Source organism: Megalobrama amblycephala, linkage group LG18, assembly GCF_018812025.1.
Source record: "Megalobrama amblycephala isolate DHTTF-2021 linkage group LG18, ASM1881202v1, whole genome shotgun sequence".
Taxonomy (NCBI): domain Eukaryota; kingdom Metazoa; phylum Chordata; class Actinopteri; order Cypriniformes; family Xenocyprididae; genus Megalobrama; species Megalobrama amblycephala.
The window spans coordinates 16541772-16562296 of NC_063061.1; the positions used below are offsets into that span (position 1 = coordinate 16541772).

Sequence of the window (20525 nt, forward strand, 5' to 3'; positions counted from 1 at the left end):
AAGTATTTGAAATATATTTTTTCCTTCTGACTCCGACTTTTTTTCTATCACCGTGTCCCTTTAGGTGCTCCGTACTTTTGAACGGTAGTGTATATTGCCAAATTTGTGTAGTAAACAGCCTGGGGCTAAAAAAAAGTCAGAAAAAGAATGCATATTTGTTTATTATAGCATCACCTATTAACAATTGCCTGATATGCAATTGATAAGTACTGGGAGGGAACTGGGTCCAGGATTAGAGTCTCTGCGGTTTACAGTCTCTGGTTTTAGAGCAGACAAATAACAAAGAAGAAATTCAGAGCAAACAGAACAGGGTTCCAACAGCCTCACTGCTTAGACCTCTAATGACTTACAGACGTGTCTTTTCACATATGACACATGCCAAATGTTTCCGAGGAGTTTAAATGTTATTTTCTGTGGCAAGACAATGAAGCACAAGATTCATTTGTGCATTAGAGCAGTTTAAACATATGTGATTAGCTACGATTTCCCAGTGTGTTAATGTCAGACCTGATGAGAGTAACACCATAGTCACACCACATCTGCAGGGTGCAAACTCTTGGGCCTGTTTGTAATATTTTGGGGCTGTCAGTATCCTGTTCATATACTGCCTCTAAGTGGTGAATATGATGCCTTCTTCTGTGGAAAAACCCAGGACAGCCAAAAAGAGACAAACAGTGAGCAAAGATCCATTCTATTATACATTAAATCTTTTTTTAAACATAGCATAACATAGTATATGTTCTAAAATCAAAAGGATAGAAAGAAAAGCAATGTTTTTGCATCATTCAAATACTGTAACTTCCAGCAAACCATTTATTATTTCCTTTGAGTGTTTCCTTCATACATAACTACTTCTTAGAGAATGTAAAATGCTAAACACACTCATCCTACACCTGACTCCAGATATTTTGCTCTGCCCACGCATAACATCTCACTGGTATTTATTACCCATATGGGTAAAGAAGCATGTACTAGGTTCTTAAACGTAATTTGCAGAACATGCTCTCATTGCCTATATAAATATGCAGTTAACTCATAAAGGGTGTACAGTTTCTCTCTCAAATGGTCACAATGCACCAGTACATTGAGTTCCAATAAAAACACACGGCTCACACTCAACTGCCTTTACAGCCGGAGCCTAAAACACCCTTACTCAGATTTACAGCTTGTCAATTACAAGGTATTACACAGGCTTGTCTCTGCCACCTCTTTCCCTTCGCAACACTCTGCAGACAATCCAATCCATGTGGGCCTATTTTCAGAGCTCTCTGAATTTATCACACGATGGACAGCTCTGCCACTACTGTAACCCAGCAAGGTCACTTTTGTCACAGATACTGTGTTTAAAGCCAAAAATTATTACCTTCGTGGGTAAGTACTGCAGAAGAGTTAACCCTCATGCAAGTCAGCATTTTCAGCAAAATGATGCACCACTTGCGTTAATGGAGGTCGTTCTTTATTATGGGATTCATTTATTCCCTGTGCATTAAAAACTTTAATTATAAGAAAGTAGCCCATTGAAAGATTAACCACAATATATAGCACCTATTTTCCCATATATAGCGCCATAATATATAACTAACCTTGCACCCATTTGCAGTATGATCACTAATCATGGGCATGTTTATTTTTATCAGCTTCTATTGTGAAATCAAAGCACTGAAGGTAAGCCATCATTATGAACAATGGATACTGTAACCCAAAAAAAAAGACAGCAATTTCAGTACCCACTCTGAATTGATTAAAAACACACTTTTAACAGCATGTAAAACAACTTACAAAAAATAACTAAATGTCTGGATCTAATGTTCAGGGATTTGACAACCAAAGCCAAGGAAAATACTAAGAACTAAAGTCCACAGTAAAGATAAATGGCTTTCAGATCATTACCTTTTTACATTTAAGCTACTTTTGCTATCCTAATATATGTAGAGGTGATCTATTTAAAGTTGAAGTGGTCCAAAAACTATTTAGACACTTTAGCCACACTTTCCCCCCCAAAATAAATAAATAAATAAAAAGAAATTGCATGGGTGGAAAAAAGCAAACAGTGGCATTTATGTTACGAAAAATGTAGCATTTTTACATTTTACATTTTACATTTATTCATTTGGCAGACGCTTTTATCCAAAGCGACTTACAAGTGAGGAATACAACAAGCGAGTCGTCATGACGAGGCAAATAGACAAGAAGTGCTCATAATACAAGTTATAGGCAGTGCTCAGATTATCCTAAGCTACAATAGAGAGGGATTAGAGGAAGTGAAAGGATAGGAGTAAGAAGTTTTTTTTTTTTGTTTTTTTTTAAGATGAGGTTAAGTGCTCACGAAAGAGATGGGTTTTCAGCTGTCTTTTGAATATTGCCAGGGATTCCGCATTCCGGATGGAGGCAGGAAGATCGTTCCACCAGCAAGGAACAGTGAACGAGAACGTTCTGGAAAGTGATTTTGTGCCTCTCTGTGATGGTACCACAAGCCTTCGCTCCTTTAATGAGCGCAGGTTTCTGGTAGGAGTGTAGACTCGTAAGAGTGAGTGGAAGTAGGAGGGTGCTGAGCCTGTGGCAGATCTGTAAGCAAGCATCAACGCCTTGAATTTGATGCGAGCAGCAAGTGGTAGCCAGTGAAGAGAGATGAAGAGAGGCGTGACGTGGGCTCTTTTGGGCTCGTTGAAGACGAGACGTGCTGCAGCGTTCTGAATCATTTGTAGAGGCTTGATTGTGCATGATGGCAGTCCTGCCAGAAGAGCATTGCAGTAATCAAGCCTAGAAATGACCAGGGCTTGGACCAGAAGTTGTGTTGCATGTTCTGTTAGAAAGGGCCTGATTTTCCTGATGTTGTATAGTGCAAATCTGCATGACCGAGCTGTCTTTGCAATGTGGTCTTTGAAGGACAGTTGGTCATCAAGGATTACTCCAAGATTTCTGGCCGAATTTGACGGGGTAATTGAGGATGTACCTATCTGGATGCTGAAATCGTGATTTAGAGTCGGATTGGCAGGGAAGACGAGAAGCTCAGTCTTAGCCAGGTTGAGCTGTAGATGATGTTCTTTCATCCATGCCGAGATGCCCGCCAGACAGCTTGAGATTCGTGCAGCTACTGTGGGATCATCTGGTTGGAATGAAAGGAAGAGTTGTGTGTCATCAGCATAGCAATGGTAGGAGAAACCATGTGCCTGAATGATGGGACCAAGTGATGTAGTGTAAATGGAGAAGAGGAGGGGTCCAAGAACTAAACCCTGAGGACCCTTTTTAAAATAATTTATATACTACTGTTCAAAAGTTTGGCTTTGGCAAGATTTTTTAAAGGTTTTTGAATCAAGGAAGTCTCTTACGCTCACCCAGGCTGCATTGCTTTTACACACTTCAGCCACACTTGCTGTGGAAATACAAACCTGAAGACAGAACACAACGAGCACAGTGCTGAAAAGGGGCGGGGCTACATAAGGTCTATATAATTCATCCATTGAAGTTTGGATGTCTGAGTAGCACTCAAGCAGCAAGTTCTGTAATAAAGTTAGCATTCCTGTTCGTCTCACTGGCACTTGCTTGGACTCTGCAGAGGTTCATGACTTCAAGGGCCAGATTTACTAAACAGGGCAAATTAGCGTGAAAGCGCAATTTCAAAAAAGTGCAGATGGTAGTGGAAAGTTCTGGGTGTGATCTGCTGATGACGTGCATTTCCATAATGACCAACATAATCTGCCAAGAGCAGCGCAAATTAGCTTTTTTGGGCATTAAATAATGGCGCAAATATCAGTAAACTGACTAGCGCAAACCTTAGTAAATCACCTTGCACGATTCCTTTAAATACTCTCTTCCCATACATTTTTTTGAAATAAGGTCACCTGCAAAAATAACCGTCCATGCATTTTCAACATTTTCACTGCGTGTCTTGAGTAAATCGTTTTACATTCGTTTTTCATTCAAAAGAGGGTTTGCGTTGGCGCAAGCCCTTAGAAAATCTGGCTCCAAATCTTTGCTTATGGAGGATCAATCAATCACCTGAGCAAAAAATGTCACATGGCTAATGACTCTGGCGTTGCAGGGAAATTACGTCATGACCAGTGTTAATTTCCTTGACAAATAATTTTCGTCATAATTTTCGTCAACGACATTTTTTTCATGAACAAAAATGAGACGATGACTAAATAAAAATGCGTTTTGACTAAAACTATTACTAAAATCTACTCTAATTTTCATCAATGAATAAAAACGAAAAAAATAGAGAGGGACAATTTGGGAAGCTATCCAGTCAGGACTGCTGTCCTGTGTGGAAGATTCGCACACTGCTTCGCAATTAATGAATAGCGCACATTTATGCCAAACGACTGCTTATAAGCAAATGTTGATGAATTATGACAATGTTTACTACACGATGCTTATATGGTAGTATGTTTTAGACTGTTGTAAGAATGCATATTTTATCTCCCTCATCTGAGCTTAAATGAGCAGCCTGCTACAGTGCAGACTGCAGACATTTCAGAATAAGAGTCACGGTGTATTTCGGGATGGTTTATAATTATTATTATTTCCTAGTCATTATTGTTATTTTGTTTACACAATAAACTGTATTTAATTTAATTTCTATTTAATTCATAGTAAACTATTATCTTCTGTCACAGGAAGGAAAGACTAAGAACATTATTTGACACATGATTCTATATATTTTACAGGTATAAGGGTTATTATAGGTAACTAAACCTAAAACCATAAAAAATCTTCATTACTTGAAATAAACGTTAACTGAAATAAAATAAATATATATAAAAATGTAAACTTATTTTATTTAATCTAGTTTCCAAGCTTTAGATTAACCTGATGTACTAAAATAATAAAAAAGAAATAAAAAAACTACATAGACATTTAAAAGCAAAAACTAAACGACATAAACACAAAAAATTACTAAAACTTTTAACTAAAATGACAATGAAAGCAGAAAAACTAAAAATCAAATCAAATCTAATCAAAATTTTAAACAAAAACTATAATAGTACCTCAATGATAATAAGTGTGTCAATCCCTGACAAGCACTAAATTGAGCTCTCTTTTGATCCGGGGGCGGAGAGCGTGCGATTTAAAGGGACCACAACCTGAATCAGCGCATTTCTAATTATGCCCCAAAATAGGCAGTTAAAAAAACAAATTAAAACAAAATCTATGGGGTATTTTGAGCTGAAACTTCACAGACACATTCAGGAGACACCTTAGACTTATATTACATCTTGTAAAAAAACATTCGATGGCACCTTTAAAAACGGACGCACGCAAGAAGACATGTAGGATCAATGGCGCTGCCAATGTGTCTATTCACAACGTGTTTTTGTGGCGTTGAGTACTGTAGACAATCACAGGGATTTCTGTTGAAAATAATGACCAATCAGGGGTGTTTAAGTTACCGGTTGTCCTAACCAGCGCTACAATTCCATTTTAGAAAAGGTTTCTATTTTTTGCGAAGTCGCGGCTGGAACAACAACACAAAGTATGGCAATGTTAATCTCAGGTAATGTTTATGCGCTTTATTTAATGTTAAAAGCGTATAATGTGACTTTGAATATCATTTAGTGCTCCCAGCTTTATAGCCCTACTAAAAGCAACAATGGATAACTGTGACTGGGAGTGACTTGATGCAGTGCAGGAGATGTAGATAACTTGGTAAAAAAAAAAAAAAAAAAAAGAAGAAGAAGAAGAAAAAAAGTCTGCCGCCTGTGCCATTAGAAAAATTTTCTTGACCCTTAAGAAACATTAAATGTATTAAAACTTATTAAAAATCAATGCTGTCATTTAACACATTTACAGGTAAAATTAAATGAATTGCTAATCACAACACTGAAATAAAAATATAAAGCCTGTTCAAATACTAGAAATTCTGAAATAATGGAAATAATTTGACCATGAGGCCCCTCCCGGAGATTTGCTTAGGGCCCCCAATAATGTAAACATGCCCCTGGATATATCTGCCCTTTCCGGTGAACACAAGAATGCGCAGTAATCGCAGAAAACTTAATCCCTATATTTTAATCAAATACGCAAATTCGTTTGAAGAACCAAATTAGCCAGAGATCAGTTATCACAATTAGAAGATCTGAAATCTTTCAAATCTTAGATGCACGAAGCGATGGACCCCGGGTTCGGCGATCATACAGACCATCTTTAGAATTTCGTCTTTGAACTTTTGTCTCTGTGGTAGCTTTTTATATTTCTATGGCATCGCTGTCGAAGAGTAATTTGTTGGTGAAGTGGTTTTACTTATTGTAGAGTTAGGCCTAAAGGAAGTCATCATGAGCTTTGTAATGTTTGAAGCGGATGTCAGCAGACAAATGGTTCATTCATAAATCCGTAAGATCTTACCTTCATGCTGTGGAAATACAAACCAGAAGACAGAACACAATGAGCACTGCGCTAAAAAGGGGCGGGGCTACATAAAGTCCATAGAGTTTATGTATTGACATCACTTTCTCTCTGGAACATGCCCCCTCAGCCGGACTGAGTGGCAAAAGAGCCTGCTGCATGACTGGATTTAATAGGGGAAACTGCAAAAACGTGAGTAAAACAAACGATTTTCAGTTTAAACCTAAGGTTGGACTCGATATAGTGTTCCTTACAACTTACCAAAGATCCAGTAATCCATGGATATTGATATGCAGCCAGGAATCATGTTTCCTGACCTTTATATGTGCCTTGACACCGGGAAAATACATAAAGCAAATTTGCCTGTGAACACTTTAAAAAAATACAATATAGGTAGGTCTAAATCTGGGTGATCACTTATATCAGTGTTATATATACTGTCGTATCATACAGCCCTAAAAATTGTATAGTATTTGTAAGTGTTTATTTGCCTGGAGTCCAGTTGTTTCTGTGAATTGCAACAATCCATTTGATTCTCTTTTCTGTTGCTTTTGAAAGTGTAAAATTATTCCCTGGTTTTCTTGTTAAATCTTGTTATTTGTACAGCCAATTGCAAATTTGCCATTTTAGATATTTTTGTGTGTGTTTTTCATTCACACTGAAGACCAATTCTGCCACTCAGTCTTTTTGCCACTCAGTGGGCGTGACTGCAGTCACAACGGTGACGTCACGTGCATACCCTCTATTGCAGTGGTTCCCGACCATGTTCCTGGAGGCCCCACACATTTTGCATGTCTCCTTAATCAAACACACCTGATTCAAGTCATCAGCTTATTATGGGTATGTCAGACAAAGTACATGGAAGATGTGCAGTGTTGGGTGTCCTCCATGAACGTGGTTGGGAACCACTGCTCATTTGGTTTTTGATTTGACGGTTGTCGTAGGAGAAGCCACACTGCAGGACTGTGTGTCAAATCTTCTGACAGTGCCAGAATTTTGTCAGAGGTAAAATTTGGCTGTCGGTCAACATGTCAAACTAACGATCAAAGATTCAGATTTTGGCCTAGGACCTGAGGAATCTTTTAGGATTCACAGAATTTGACTCAGATGGCCAAATTGACCCTTCGCCTGGAGTTTGATTGACAAGCGATCTAACCAATCATAACGCCGAATCCGCCATTTTGTCCGACAAAGCAGTCAGCAGTTAGAAGATTAACCTCGGTGGACTTGAACTTGAAAAATGGTGTGCACTGACATCTTTCTGCGTTTGAAACAACATCCCTTCTCATGTTCATTCATGTTTATTTGATGCTATAAATTAACTTGTAGGAAGAGATGTTCGGTTTATGAACCGCTTGAGCTGAAGAGCTACAGCGATCTGTCACGATACATTAAAGAGTCACAAAATGGTATTTATTGGTCGAATTTCTTAAAAAATTACACAATTTGAAAGCTGAGACTTCGTTTAATATCATAAGTAACCTGCTCTGTCTTGTCTGTTGACATGTTGTCAGTGTCCTCTTTGCTCCGCAATGTATTTTTCACTCTGTGAGCCGTGATAGCGCCATGGCTTGTCGGACAAAGCAACAGTAACTAAGGGGGGCGGGTCTTTGCGAAGGCTCAATTGTAGCCAAAAGGAAACATTTTATAATATATACTTTCAAAATATCAAAAATGGATATTCCGCAACTTCATAATCAGACAATACTCTGAAACTGCTGAAATATGCAAATACAGAGAGCAGGACTGAGAGCTGACATCGATTATCATGCAGTAATTAAGTCTAGGTAACAACATGTGTCCTAGCGTACAGCTGACACACTGGAGGCTCTGCTTCATACGTCTCCTGTCAGCCTTACACAGTGATGAAGAGGGCCACAGTGTATGAATCTGTCTTCAGAGGGAGGATGCAGAGCAACCTACACAAACATTCATCATCATGCGTGACCAGGATCAATGGGAAGCCCATCTTCGGTATTCCACTTTCAGTCAGTCGATCCACACCGCTGCTTTCACCCGAGAGTCACTCACAGCAGTCATTCAACAGCCGGCGCTCAGAGGGATGGACAGTACAGGCCTGCACATGGACAGGCTCTTAAACCAAGAATATGGGACAAATTTGTGGTGTCGAATCATTAACTATGAATTATGTTATTATGAATTGATTGCTTTGTTTTATCCCTCTACCTAGAAAAGTAAACCTAGACAGTCTGTCTGAAAACCTAATATGCAACTGCAAATGTATAAGACAGTGTGCTTATTGTGTGTCTTAAATCGCATTTCAGAAGCAGAATATGTCTGGCTTAAATTGTATGTTCCAGGCCTGAAATAGCTAATATTGTGCTTAAAGGGTTAGTTCACCCAAAAATGAAAATTCTGTCATTTATTACTCACCCTCATGCCGTTCCACACCCGTAAGACCTACGTTAATCTTCAGAACACAAATTAAGATATTTTTGTTGAAATCCGATGGCTCAGTGAGGCCTCCATAGGACATTTCCTCTCTCAAGATCTATAAAGGTACTAAAAACATATTTAAATCACTTCATGTGAGTACAGTGGTTCAATATTAATATTATAAAGTGACGAGAACATTTTTGGAGCGCCAAAAAAACTAAATAACGACTTATTTAGTGATGGCTGATTTCAAAGCACTGCTTCATGAAGCATCAGAGCATAAATGAATCAGTGTGTCGAATCATGATTTAGATCGCGTGTCAAACTGCCAACGGCTGAAATCACGTGACTTTGGCGCTCCGAACAGCAGATTCGATACACTGATTCATCTGTGCACCGAAGCTTCCTGAAGCAGTGTTTTGAAATCGGCCATCACTAAATAAGTCGTTATTTAGTTTTTTTTGGTGCTCCAAAAATATTCTCGTAGCTTTATAATATTAATATTGAACCACTGTACTCACATGAACTGATTTAAATATGTTTTTAGTACCTTTATGGATCTTGAGAGAGGAAATGTCATTGCTCCCTATGGAGGCCTCACGGAGCTATCGGATTTCAACTAAAATATCTTAATTTGTGTTCCGAAGATTAACGAAGGTCTTACGGGTGTGGAACGGCATGAGGGTGAGTAATAAATGACAGAAATTTCATTTTTGGGTGAACTAACCCTTTAAAGGAAGACACAACCTGTCTACCAGGGGACAAAATGTACAAGGGCTTGTACATGATAAAATGAAGTCTTGTGATATAAATCATGGCACATTTTAAGTAAAGACATGACTAAAGTGAGAAATTCGAAAACAATTTAAAATAAGGCTCCATTTGTTGACTTATTAACTGCATGAAACAAAGAAAAGTACTTCTAAAGTATTTGTTAATCTTAATGGTAATTTCAGCATTTACTAATACATTATTAAAATCTAAAGTTGTCTGTTAATATTATTTATAGACTTGAGCTAACATGAACTACCTAGAGCAATCACATTTTTATTGACATTTAAAGCTGCAGTCCGTAACTTTTTTGGGTTAAAAATTATCCAAAATCAATTTGAGCAAGTTCATAACCAGCCAGTGTTCAAAACTATCTCCTTACCTTAGCCCTATTCACTACAGTAAGCTTGTAATAAGGTATTCTAATCCTAGTGGTACTGGTAGGTTTCCACAGGAAATTCGAGCATGCCGTTCATCTTTGCAACAATACGCCATGTCTGTTTACATAAAGAATGAGTCCCAGCTAGTAGGCTATATCATGTGAGGATGCTTCTGGTGGCGGATCATTTATAGGGCCAGATTTACTAAACGCGGCAACCTAGCGTGAGAGCGCAATTCCACAAATGCGGCGATGGGAAGTGGCAAGTTTTGCACGTGATCTACTGCTGATGCGCAAATTAACAAACAAATTAGCACTGGGTCACAAATAAGCAGAGCTGATGCTCATCAGGTGCTGGTCGACACAGGCGCAACTTGTTACATGTATGCGTTGTTACGCGTACACATATTTGGCAAATTATATGTTTGGATAACGTCTTCCTCTGGCATTCCAAAGAAATACGAGTGGAAATTATTTTCTCCTTTCTACCACGCGCTCTCTGTTCTCTGCAGTGTCTCCTCCTAGCAGCAAACAATTGCAGCCATGTCGCGAAATGGGTTAAGACATGATTTTTTTGTGCGTTAAATAATAGCGCAAATATTGACTAGCTCAAACATTAGTAAATCACGTTGCGTGATTCATTTAAATACTCTCCTCCCATAAATTTTGCGTCTGAAAGGGAAACTCCTACAAATGCATATGCAATAAGGTCAGTCGCAAAAACAACTCAGTCCATGCCTTTTCAGCGCTAATTTTGCACTGCATGTATTTAGTAGTTTTTTAATGCCAAAAGAGGGTTTGCGCTGGCGCAAGCTGTTAGTAAATCTTGCCCATAGCCTTTTCTCACAGCAGATGGAATAATGATATGACAAATGGGCAATTAGAGATTAGACTGTACAAAAATTGAAATCTACAGGTAACACTAATACACACTAAATACACAGTCACGCAATGCTGATGTTGTTAACATTAAAAATTTGAGAACAAAATATAACAATAATAATAATTTAGACAGTTTGATGTGATGCAAGCTAAGCAAACATTCTATAATCTGTGATTCTGAAGTACCTGTACAGTATCCACCGGTGCGGTGACTGACAGCCACATATTCTCCTCAAAACATTAGATTCATCCGCGATGAGGAGCCGTGCCGATGCACAACCCACGTAAAGATGATAATTCCGCAAATAACTGCAATGGCAGGTTTCGAACAGAGATGGCGACAAAGAGGCAAAATTTACAGACTGCAGCTTTAACAAAGATTTATAAACACTGTCACAAATGTATTGTTCATTGTTTGCTACTATTAGTAAATGCATTAACTAATGGGACCTTATTGTAAAGCGTTGCCAGAAAATGCCAGAGTTTACATTAACTGAATATTTTCGGTCATTGGCTGAATTTTTTTTAGCAGTGACAGAAAAATCTGAAGGCTGTCCATCATTTTAACAGATTACACCCAGATTACAGGGTGATCTAACCTGTAATTCTGTAATCTGTATAAAAAACTGTATTTTGTAATATTGCATTGTTGCCTGTTCAGGCACTGTTTTAAAGGTGCCCTAGAATTAAAAATTGAATTTATCTTGGCATAGTTAAATAACAAGAGTTCAGTACATGGAACTGACATACAGTGAGTCTCAAACACCATTGTTTCCTCCTTCTTATGTAAATCTTATTTGTTTAAAAGACCTCTGAAGAACAGGCGAATCTCAACATAGCTCCGGGGGAGGGGAGCACGAGATTTAAAGGGACCGCACAAGGAATCGGTGCACATATAATTATGGCTCAAAATAGGCAATTAAAAAAAATTAATAAAAAAAATCTATGGGGTATTTTGAGCTGAAACTTCACAGACACATTCAGGGGACACCTTAAACTTATATTACATCTTTTAAAAAGACGTTCTACGGCACCTTTAAGGCTATGTTTTAGTGGCCTCCACTGTCACTGCTGAAAAAAAAAAATTTTTTTTTTAAATAATTTTTCTGCTTTGTGTGGTGTTGAACATGACACACAGTCGTTGTTCATCTGTTCTAATGCATAAGTTGCGTCCCAAATGATGCACTATGCACTTATACACTATGTACTCAACCGCGTAGTGTGTGAATTTTATAAGGTTATTTTGTCATTCAACATGTCATTCAACATGACTGCATGAAATGTCCAACATTCCACACTTCGTTTTTTTTTCCAGTTAATAAAGTGCAACATCCGGGCATTTAAATGACACTTTTCTATAGCGGGTATGCACGTGACGTCACCATCAGCCGTTATGACTGCGGTTACGCCCACCGAGTGGCAAAACGACTGAGTGGAGGCATTGGTTTTCAACGTGAATGCCGCGAAAAACACACAAAACGCATCCAGAACAGGAAAGAGCTTTGCGATTGTACAAATAGATTTGACATAAAATCTGAGGTATATTTTTACAGACTGCCGAAAGCTACAGAAAAAAAGCAGCAAATGGATTGCTGCAATTCACAGAAACAACTGGACTCCAGGCAAAGATCATTTTGTGTCAAAATGTTGGATTTGGGGGTAAAATCATACCCTATATATTGTATTGTTATATATTGTGTTGACAACTCATCAATTAAATATTTGCCATCTTATAAGCTGCATAATTTGGTGTTTTTAAATAAACACTGACAAAAACTGTACAACTTTTAGGGCTGGACGATATGACGACATATATAACATTGATATAAGTGATCACTCTAAATAAGTGATTTAGACCTACCTATATTGTAGTTATATAAAGCGTTCACAGGCAGATTTGTTTTATGTATTTCCCAGGCGTCAAAATCAGGCATACTCACACTATTTATACTACAAAACAGCATAGAATAGTGCAAAGAGTCCGCAAATTGGGACGCACCGATAGTCTAGCCTATATGCTCGTCCTGTAAGTTCATGATTAAAAATGAAAAAGTGAACAAAAACAAAAGCTATATGTCTCATTATCGTTAAAATAAAAATTAAAAAATAAAATGATGGGTAATAATTGACTATGATGGAATTTTGACAACCATGTCCATCAAAATGGTGGACAATGAGAAAGTCTAACGCAACCGCTGACTAAAGCATGTCGATATTGGTTTGTTTTACAATTTGAATGCAACAAAAAAAGGCTGTTTTTCACCGAATGCTTGTGTCCAGCTCATGAAACACATTCTGAGCTAAGGCCTGTTTGTCTGAAGGGAATATGTGTGGGCGAGTTGCAGAGAGAGATTCCTTTTCTTGGAGCCAAGGAAAAGTGGGCCATGTTGGAGAGAGTGCATAATCCCACTTGAGTATCCTAAATATGACCAAGTTTATAAAACTACTGCTTTGATATGGCCACCATCCCATTTAACAAGGCGACAACCCACCATGAGTTCCCGCAATAAGACGGCAGTCATCAATTACCTTCTCAGAGCCGAATCCAGCTTGTAGCTGAGATATGTGGCTAATCATAACTAAATCTCCTCAGGCAGTTCTCTTGTTACAGCCTTTTAAATCATGCGCTATTTTACTGAGGTAAATTATCCATGTCAGTCAGAATGAGAAATACACTGGGATTTTGTTACGACAGGATCTCCGTGTTTGGTCTGGCCAAAAATCCTTCATATGCATCTACGAAATAAGTCCTTCCCTCTGTGCATGTCAATCACCAGCTGTTATTCTTGTCCTGTGTCATGCAGTTTTGCCCGAGAGCTCTTTCGGATCAATGATATTGAGTCACCGGCATATTCTGGACTGCCACCTCGATGCAGCTGTGACCTCCACACAGGGAGTAGGGAAAATCAGGATCACATGCACATCAAATACTACAAACTTCCCTATCATCATTTTCAAATCATAATATTGCAAAACACATTTTGGAGGAGAAACACGCCACAAAACAGCTAGTCACTCCTCATTCGTGATATGTAGGTCTCCCTCTACAAAAAGACAAGAAAGACTGTGGGGAAAAAAACTTCAAAATACCTGCATTTACAGGCTTTCAATCTAGGCTGAGTCATTAGGGACAGAAGAAGAAACATATTTTTATCCACAAAACTTGAGGCACCAGTCAGACCTGACATATTTGAAAAGCTTGAGAAGGACTTGTCATACCAGTGGAGGTTAGATCGTGACCATCACCGTCAAACATGTGTGGTCACTTTAAGCGTGATGATGAACAGAAACACTTTCTGTAAGTGAATGGCAAAGCAAAGCAAATGGCGTAAATCACACAAGTTAGTTCAGTGTAGAGGTTAGATTCATGAAACCTCCCCTGGCAACTTGAGAGAAGAAACTGCAAAGTCATCTAGTGAAGCACTCGTTGATCTTTGAAAAGAAACCATGGGACAAGATTCTTTAGATTTATCGATCTGCTAAGAAAAATCAAAACGATAGTTTATTTAAGACCTCTGTGCTACAATATGCTAGCACATTCAGCTTATAAAAGCATATTGTAGCAAAAGTTAACATATATTTCTTTGTACTTACATAATTACTACTAAGTAATTTTCTCTATTAACTTAGATACTTGTACTTTCTCATTGCTATCTTCATCGCATTCAATATCTCAGCTATACACTTTCAACTCACATTTATTCAATTTGTTGCTGGTACCCATTCTAGACTTATTAGTAACTATCCCAATGGTTACTAGCATCTATTTCAAGTTTTATATTTATTAGGTACTAATGCCTATTAATGAGACACTTTAGATTCTATTCTATCTAGTTATTGATGTTTTTAGTTGTCATATATAATGAACATTCTAAATAGTACACGTTTGATTATCATGTTACTAACAACTCGAATGCCACTAGTGTCTAATAAATAGGCACTACACTGTAAAACCAAACAGTGAAATTAATTCAATTAAATGAGTTTGTTTCACTCAAATAATAATGAAATTTCATTGTACTTAATAGGAAAAAGTTGCATGAACTCAAAATTTCATTGTAGTAAGCTCAACTTAATATGATTGAGTTGAGCTGCAGCAGATTTCTAATTCCCAGCATGCTTTGCGTCAGACCATATAAATAACTGTTGAAATTAAGTGTTATTTTGTGTGCTTTTGCACAAGATTAACATATGGAGATATAATTTAATGTTTAATGTTGTGTTATGTTGGGATTCAGGGGGGTTCTGTTATGTTAGTTTTGTAGGGTTACCACTGTGGTGAAGAGTAGAGCCTGTGGTTAGGTTGAGGATGAGCTGCAAAACATTTAAGACCACATATGTTCTTTGATTACATATATGCAAGTATGTAATGACAGTCTCTCTGATAGTTATAATAGCATGTGTTATTTGCTATGTAATATTTAACCAAGATCTGAATGTGATGTTTATGTAAATTAACTGTATGTAGTTAACATTATGATGAGTTGGGAAAGGGTGCTGGTGACGGGATTGTTAGTGAGAGACACCTGTGCACCACACTGGCCTTGATCCACTTCCATGGCTCTCAGCCCCGCCCCAATTGTCACAAAAAATTTAAGTTCTACCAACTTTAAAAAAATGAGTTAGTTTACTTAAATGTTTTGAGGTAATAAGTTTCCTCAAATGTTTTGAGTATTCTGAACTTATTGGGTTTTACAGTGTAGTTTGTGTTCAAACTGTACTAGTAAAACTGGAATAAATACATGTAACAATTCAACCATTTACCAGTAACTAAAAAATAAGTATTAGAATTAATAGTAAAACTGGAATAGGTACCAGCAACAATTGGGATACATATTTGGAAGTAAACAATTGATATCTGAATCATCATAAGATTCACTACACTCTAAAAAAAATGCTTGGTTAAATATGGACAAAAATTTAAATACATTTAACCCAACCTGCTGGGTCGTTTTATTTAACTCAACTATTGATTAAAAATTACTATATGGCTGGCCTAAAATGAACCCAGAATAGGTTGGAAATTTAAAAATCAGACACAATTACTAGAGGCAACAAAAATAATCAAAAGGTGAACATTTATTAATAAGCAATTTATGCATTAAACGCATTAATAAATGTTCATTTATTAAAAATATTATTAAATGTTATTTTTCAACCTATTTTGGGTTCATTTTAAGCAAGGAATATAGTAATTTTTAAACAATAGTAGAGTTAAATAAAACTACCCAGCAGGTTGGGCAAACATTTAACCCAACCACTGGGTTAAAACAACCCAATCGCTGGGTCAAAACAACCCATTCACTGGGTTTGTCCATTTTTATCCCAACTTGGGTTATTTTTAACAGGATTTAGACAGAATTTTGCAATTTGTTACCCATAACAATGGAAGTGTTACTTGGCACATTGGGACAGTGATTAGTAAGAATAAAAACTAGTAAAAGTAGTTTATAAGTAAGAACTAGTAAATTATAAGTAGTTAACATAAAGCACTAGTAACATAAACATAGACACTAGTTGAAGAATACATCTGAAAAATGGCTTTCCATTAGGATATTTCCATTCTCATTTTTTGACTCTGTACAGCACCCTGGACAGCGACCATCTAAACGCGTTATAAGTATAGGAGCCCTGTGACAGTAGGCCTGTGGAAAACACGCTCTCCTGTTACTCATTTACTAAAAGAGTGGTAACACCTTCTAGTTATATTACAACACTGAGAAAAGATGCAGTTTTTTTTTTTTTTTTTCTTCAATTGTCAGAGTGAGATTTCAGTTGCCGCTTTGAATCCTAAGTAGCCTATATATAATGTGCTTTCGAGGAACATCCCGTCAAAAAGAAAAAGGATGGGATGAACCTAGTTTCTTATTATAAAAAGAAAGATTTGCGGCGCGCAAACAGGTGACACAAAACAGTTTCTGTAGGCTGGAAGATATTCCCTGCGTCCTGAGTGGAGTTTTAAAGGCTCCACTCCCAGTGCAGTTGTTCTGAAGGCCCATTACACAAGCGCAGACCAGCAACTTTCTATTCCCAACAGAGCAACGAGCTGTAGCTTCACGTTTAAAGACGTTGTGAATTATTCTGACCTTATGTCCCTTTTCATTTCCGAACATACAAGTCTTAATTGGCTATGGGCCCTGTCTAATGGTTACGCCATCTCAGTTTATTTTGTCTTAAGAATTGTGGATCCTACAAATGAGCAACGAGCGCGCGTGTGCCTACAGAGTATGTCTTTGCATATGTCTGATGATACCATGAAAAACCTTTAAGCGTTTTATTCCTGCCCAATATTGCTGCAGAGACGCCCCCACAAGCCCCCATCTGTTACTTACACCAAACATTTGGATGTCATCCGCACCACACATAAGCATACAACCGAAGCCGACGGCCAATGTCAATTTGCAAGCCCCTGCACAAGCGTTTTGTGGGCATAAACTTACCGCAGTCTTCACACAAGATCCTCCCAACATCTTTTTTCAGGTTCTTTCCACTTGTATCTAAGGGCGCAAACGACGCTTTAAAAACCAAGGGTTCATCAGTTGGGTCCATGAAAAATATATACTTGTGATTCTTCTTCACTTTGGCGCACGGAGCCTCCGAGCCAAATTCCCCCACGGTGACGAGCTGCTCCCGCTCCAGACCCCCGCTGTTCCGCGGCCACACGTCCAGGACTTTGACATTCACACTGTACGGCTCCGCTGAGACGTTCTGAGGCGCGGACTGCACCTTGCCCTCAATCACCACGGCGGATCTGTAAGCCTGGTCCTGCAGGGAATTCAGACTCGGGGAGTAGCAGGCGAAGGAGACCCCGATGAGCAGCATGGATAAGTGTACCGAATCAAGCCTCCTCATGCCGCCTGCTTTGGCTCGATGGTCGGTGGTCGCGTTGCGGCAGGGCTGCGGGGCGATGGCGGTGGAGCTGGGTTGAAGGCTGAAGAGACTGCGAATAGGCTCCAGTAGCACGGCGGCGCGGCAGACCTTGCGTAAGTGTCCATGCCATCGGGATCCGCTGCTTTTTTCCGATAGATTTGCAATCGGGAAACACCAGCTGGGAACCGGAAACGGCGTAATGCTGCTGGGTTAATACAGATCCCTCAACTGCATTCTGCCGAAGCGCATCCTAAAATGCAGGGAAAGTCGTGGACGCTGCCTCCTCCAAAGACACGAGCAGTTATCCGCAAGACGCCGCCAGTCAATCTTTGCCCCGAAATTGCAGTGGTGAGCGCGCCCTACTCGCCGCTGTTGCTGTGTATCTTCCACTGCAGTCGAATGTGAAATGCTGCAGTAAACTATTAGGGCTACTTTCGATATCCCCTCAGCACAAACGTTGTAAGAATCCACTTTCGTATCATAAAACGCGTTTGCCGTAGCCCTCGCGCCCCGTCTCTGTCCGCCACCCCGATCTATCAGGGCAAGATTCCCCGCACAAACGGCAGATTCACGGCTGGGGTGCTGAAACGAACGCCCATGCGCCGGCGTGTGCGTCTTTAGTCTCCGACACCCCGAGAAAAATAGTCAATCCATGATCTCTCCCATTGCCAATCCTCATCGAATAAAAAAAAAAACCACACACACACACACACACCTAAATGTATGGTGCAGGGAAGCGCCCGCCTCAAATCTCCCTGTGAATCGTTACAGCACCGCAGAGGTTTGCGCTGCTCTGAGTGCGATGGCTAACAGTGCGAATGAATGAGCTTTGGATGAGTTTTGCGTCTCATTCCATTACTAAATCATGCCCTGCATTCAGGTCACATTCGCTGCTCTGCCTCAGAGAAAAAAATATATATAGTGAGGCGTTGCATCAAATCCATAGGCTACGTCTGGTATTCGTTGCATTGCTGATGCTTGGCCGAGTGAGAACATTTTTAACAAATGAAATGAAGGAACATCACGAATGAAGCAGCAGACTGCATCAAACGCACAACACGGTAAAGCTTTTATAGACATGCTGTGGTGGTGGATATGAATGGTAGAACGAAACACAGACTGTTTCAAAGGAGATGATAAGGACCAATATTAGAATTTCACCGGTTAGGAACGATATATAAAATAACCTAAATCCTGAACTAAATGAAGGCTGAACCTGTGGATCTGCAAAGGAGCGTAGCTCCAAATTCACTAAGGGCGACATCTGCTGTTCTATGCGCACAGGACGCCAGAGCCACAACTGCGAATCATGGGTCAGAAATAGCGCAAATCGTTATTACTCAGTTGTAAATGAACGAACAGTACACTTGGTTGTAGGATCAGCATCACTTGGAGTAACTTAGGGTTAGGGTTTTGCTCCATGCACAGTGGTGATAGTTCATAAATTGCCCCATTGCTGAGTTCTTACTACTCATAGGATGCTTATTGCTTTCTTCAAGACAAAATTGTAATACAATTTGAACTATCCTGTCAAGTGATTTAAGATACATGAAATGTAAATATAAAATATTTTATACATTCTATCCAGACTAAGAATGTCTTTAAGCGTGCATACAAGATGCATTTTTTTCCAAATTAAATTATTAAAAATATCATCATGCTGATCAGTGCTGCCAACTGCTTTTAATCGAAAGTACCTAAATCTGATCGCGAAATGTCTCTAGATGACGTCACAATGGCGATTCCACTATAGATCAGTGAGTGAGATAAGAATCTAGATAAGAAATTGCTAGATTTGTCGTTATGCTTATGAAAAAAAGTCTTAAAACGGGCGAGGGAGTCGCTAAATCTAGTGACAAAATAGCTAAATTGGCAAAACTGATGCTGACCCCTTTAAGGGGTTGACAAGGTCATGACACTAAAAGTTTAATGCCAATACTTCTACAAATACCACGTTTTTATATAATCAGATATTTACTATAAAACTGTAACAGGGTTGACTATTCACGATTTTCTCCTACTGACAAACATAAAAACACAGGCAAATATAAAGTAACAGAAGATAAACTCATCTGAAAGAAGAGACGCTTGTCCTTAAAGGGCACCGCACATCTTGAAAGAAAGTGCATTATTTTTTTATAAACGGGGACTTGTGAGAATTAACATATAACATAGGGCTATAACACAAAAACAGCTTTTATAGTCAATGGCTATATGTTTTTCACTCAAAAGAATATTTGCAAGTAATTATACAGAAAGAGCGAAAGATATTTTTGTTGATATGTTAAGAAAATGCCTATAATAACAGCTCAAAAGTTCGACACAAACAGCACCATTTTCGTGGAATGAAATCAATACTCAAACACTTCTAGATCACTTCTTGTTGTTGAGAAATGTGGAAGTGGAGTTACAAGTATCGATATTACTTGTAGGTTCATGAAAGAGACATTTTACACAGGCACACTACCAGTTGCCCAAAGACAAAACTCAAACCCGATAGATCATTAGAAACGCAGCGATGCGCGTGACGGACCCGGCGGTTACTGTCCATGGTTCTGAAACAGCGCTGCTCTCGACCTCCCAACGACCCTAGCCTACATAGCTAAATATCAGTTTAACGAAATTATTCATAAGTCTTTATACTGTAAAAACACTACTTACAACTAAGACATGAAAAAAGACTCAACATGACACGCGCAGGCTATACGCATCCACCTATCTTTATAAATCCTTTGATCATATCAAGCAGGATAAACATCTCAATCACGCTTTTATTAAACGTTTTATTAAATAAGTTTAATCTCCACTTGCTACACCCTTAAAAATAAAGAGTCTTTACCCAGAAAGCACACGTCTGCAAGATGTCTGTTAAAGATCACTT

At 38.7% G+C, this 20525-nt stretch overlaps 2 protein-coding genes across 10 annotated transcripts in view; both read right to left on the reverse strand.

Moving 5' to 3' along the window:
* Positions 1-17657, reverse strand: part of nrg2a (neuregulin 2a) — a 115307-nt gene extending 97650 nt beyond the window's left edge. For 7 of the 9 annotated variants that reach the window (XM_048166128.1, XM_048166125.1, XM_048166130.1 and 4 more), the window contains exon 1: positions 17215-17641. In XM_048166128.1, coding sequence (XP_048022085.1) covers positions 17215-17626 — 412 coding nt within the window. In that variant the 5' untranslated portion in view covers positions 17627-17641. Of the gene's footprint in view, positions 1-17214 lie in introns of all 9 variants that reach the window. The other 2 variants (XM_048166127.1, XM_048166123.1) reach the window with 2 other exon arrangements.
* Positions 1-20525, reverse strand: part of LOC125252666 (serine/threonine-protein kinase pim-2-like) — a 681247-nt gene that overhangs the window by 136194 nt on the left and 524528 nt on the right. The window lies entirely within an intron of this gene.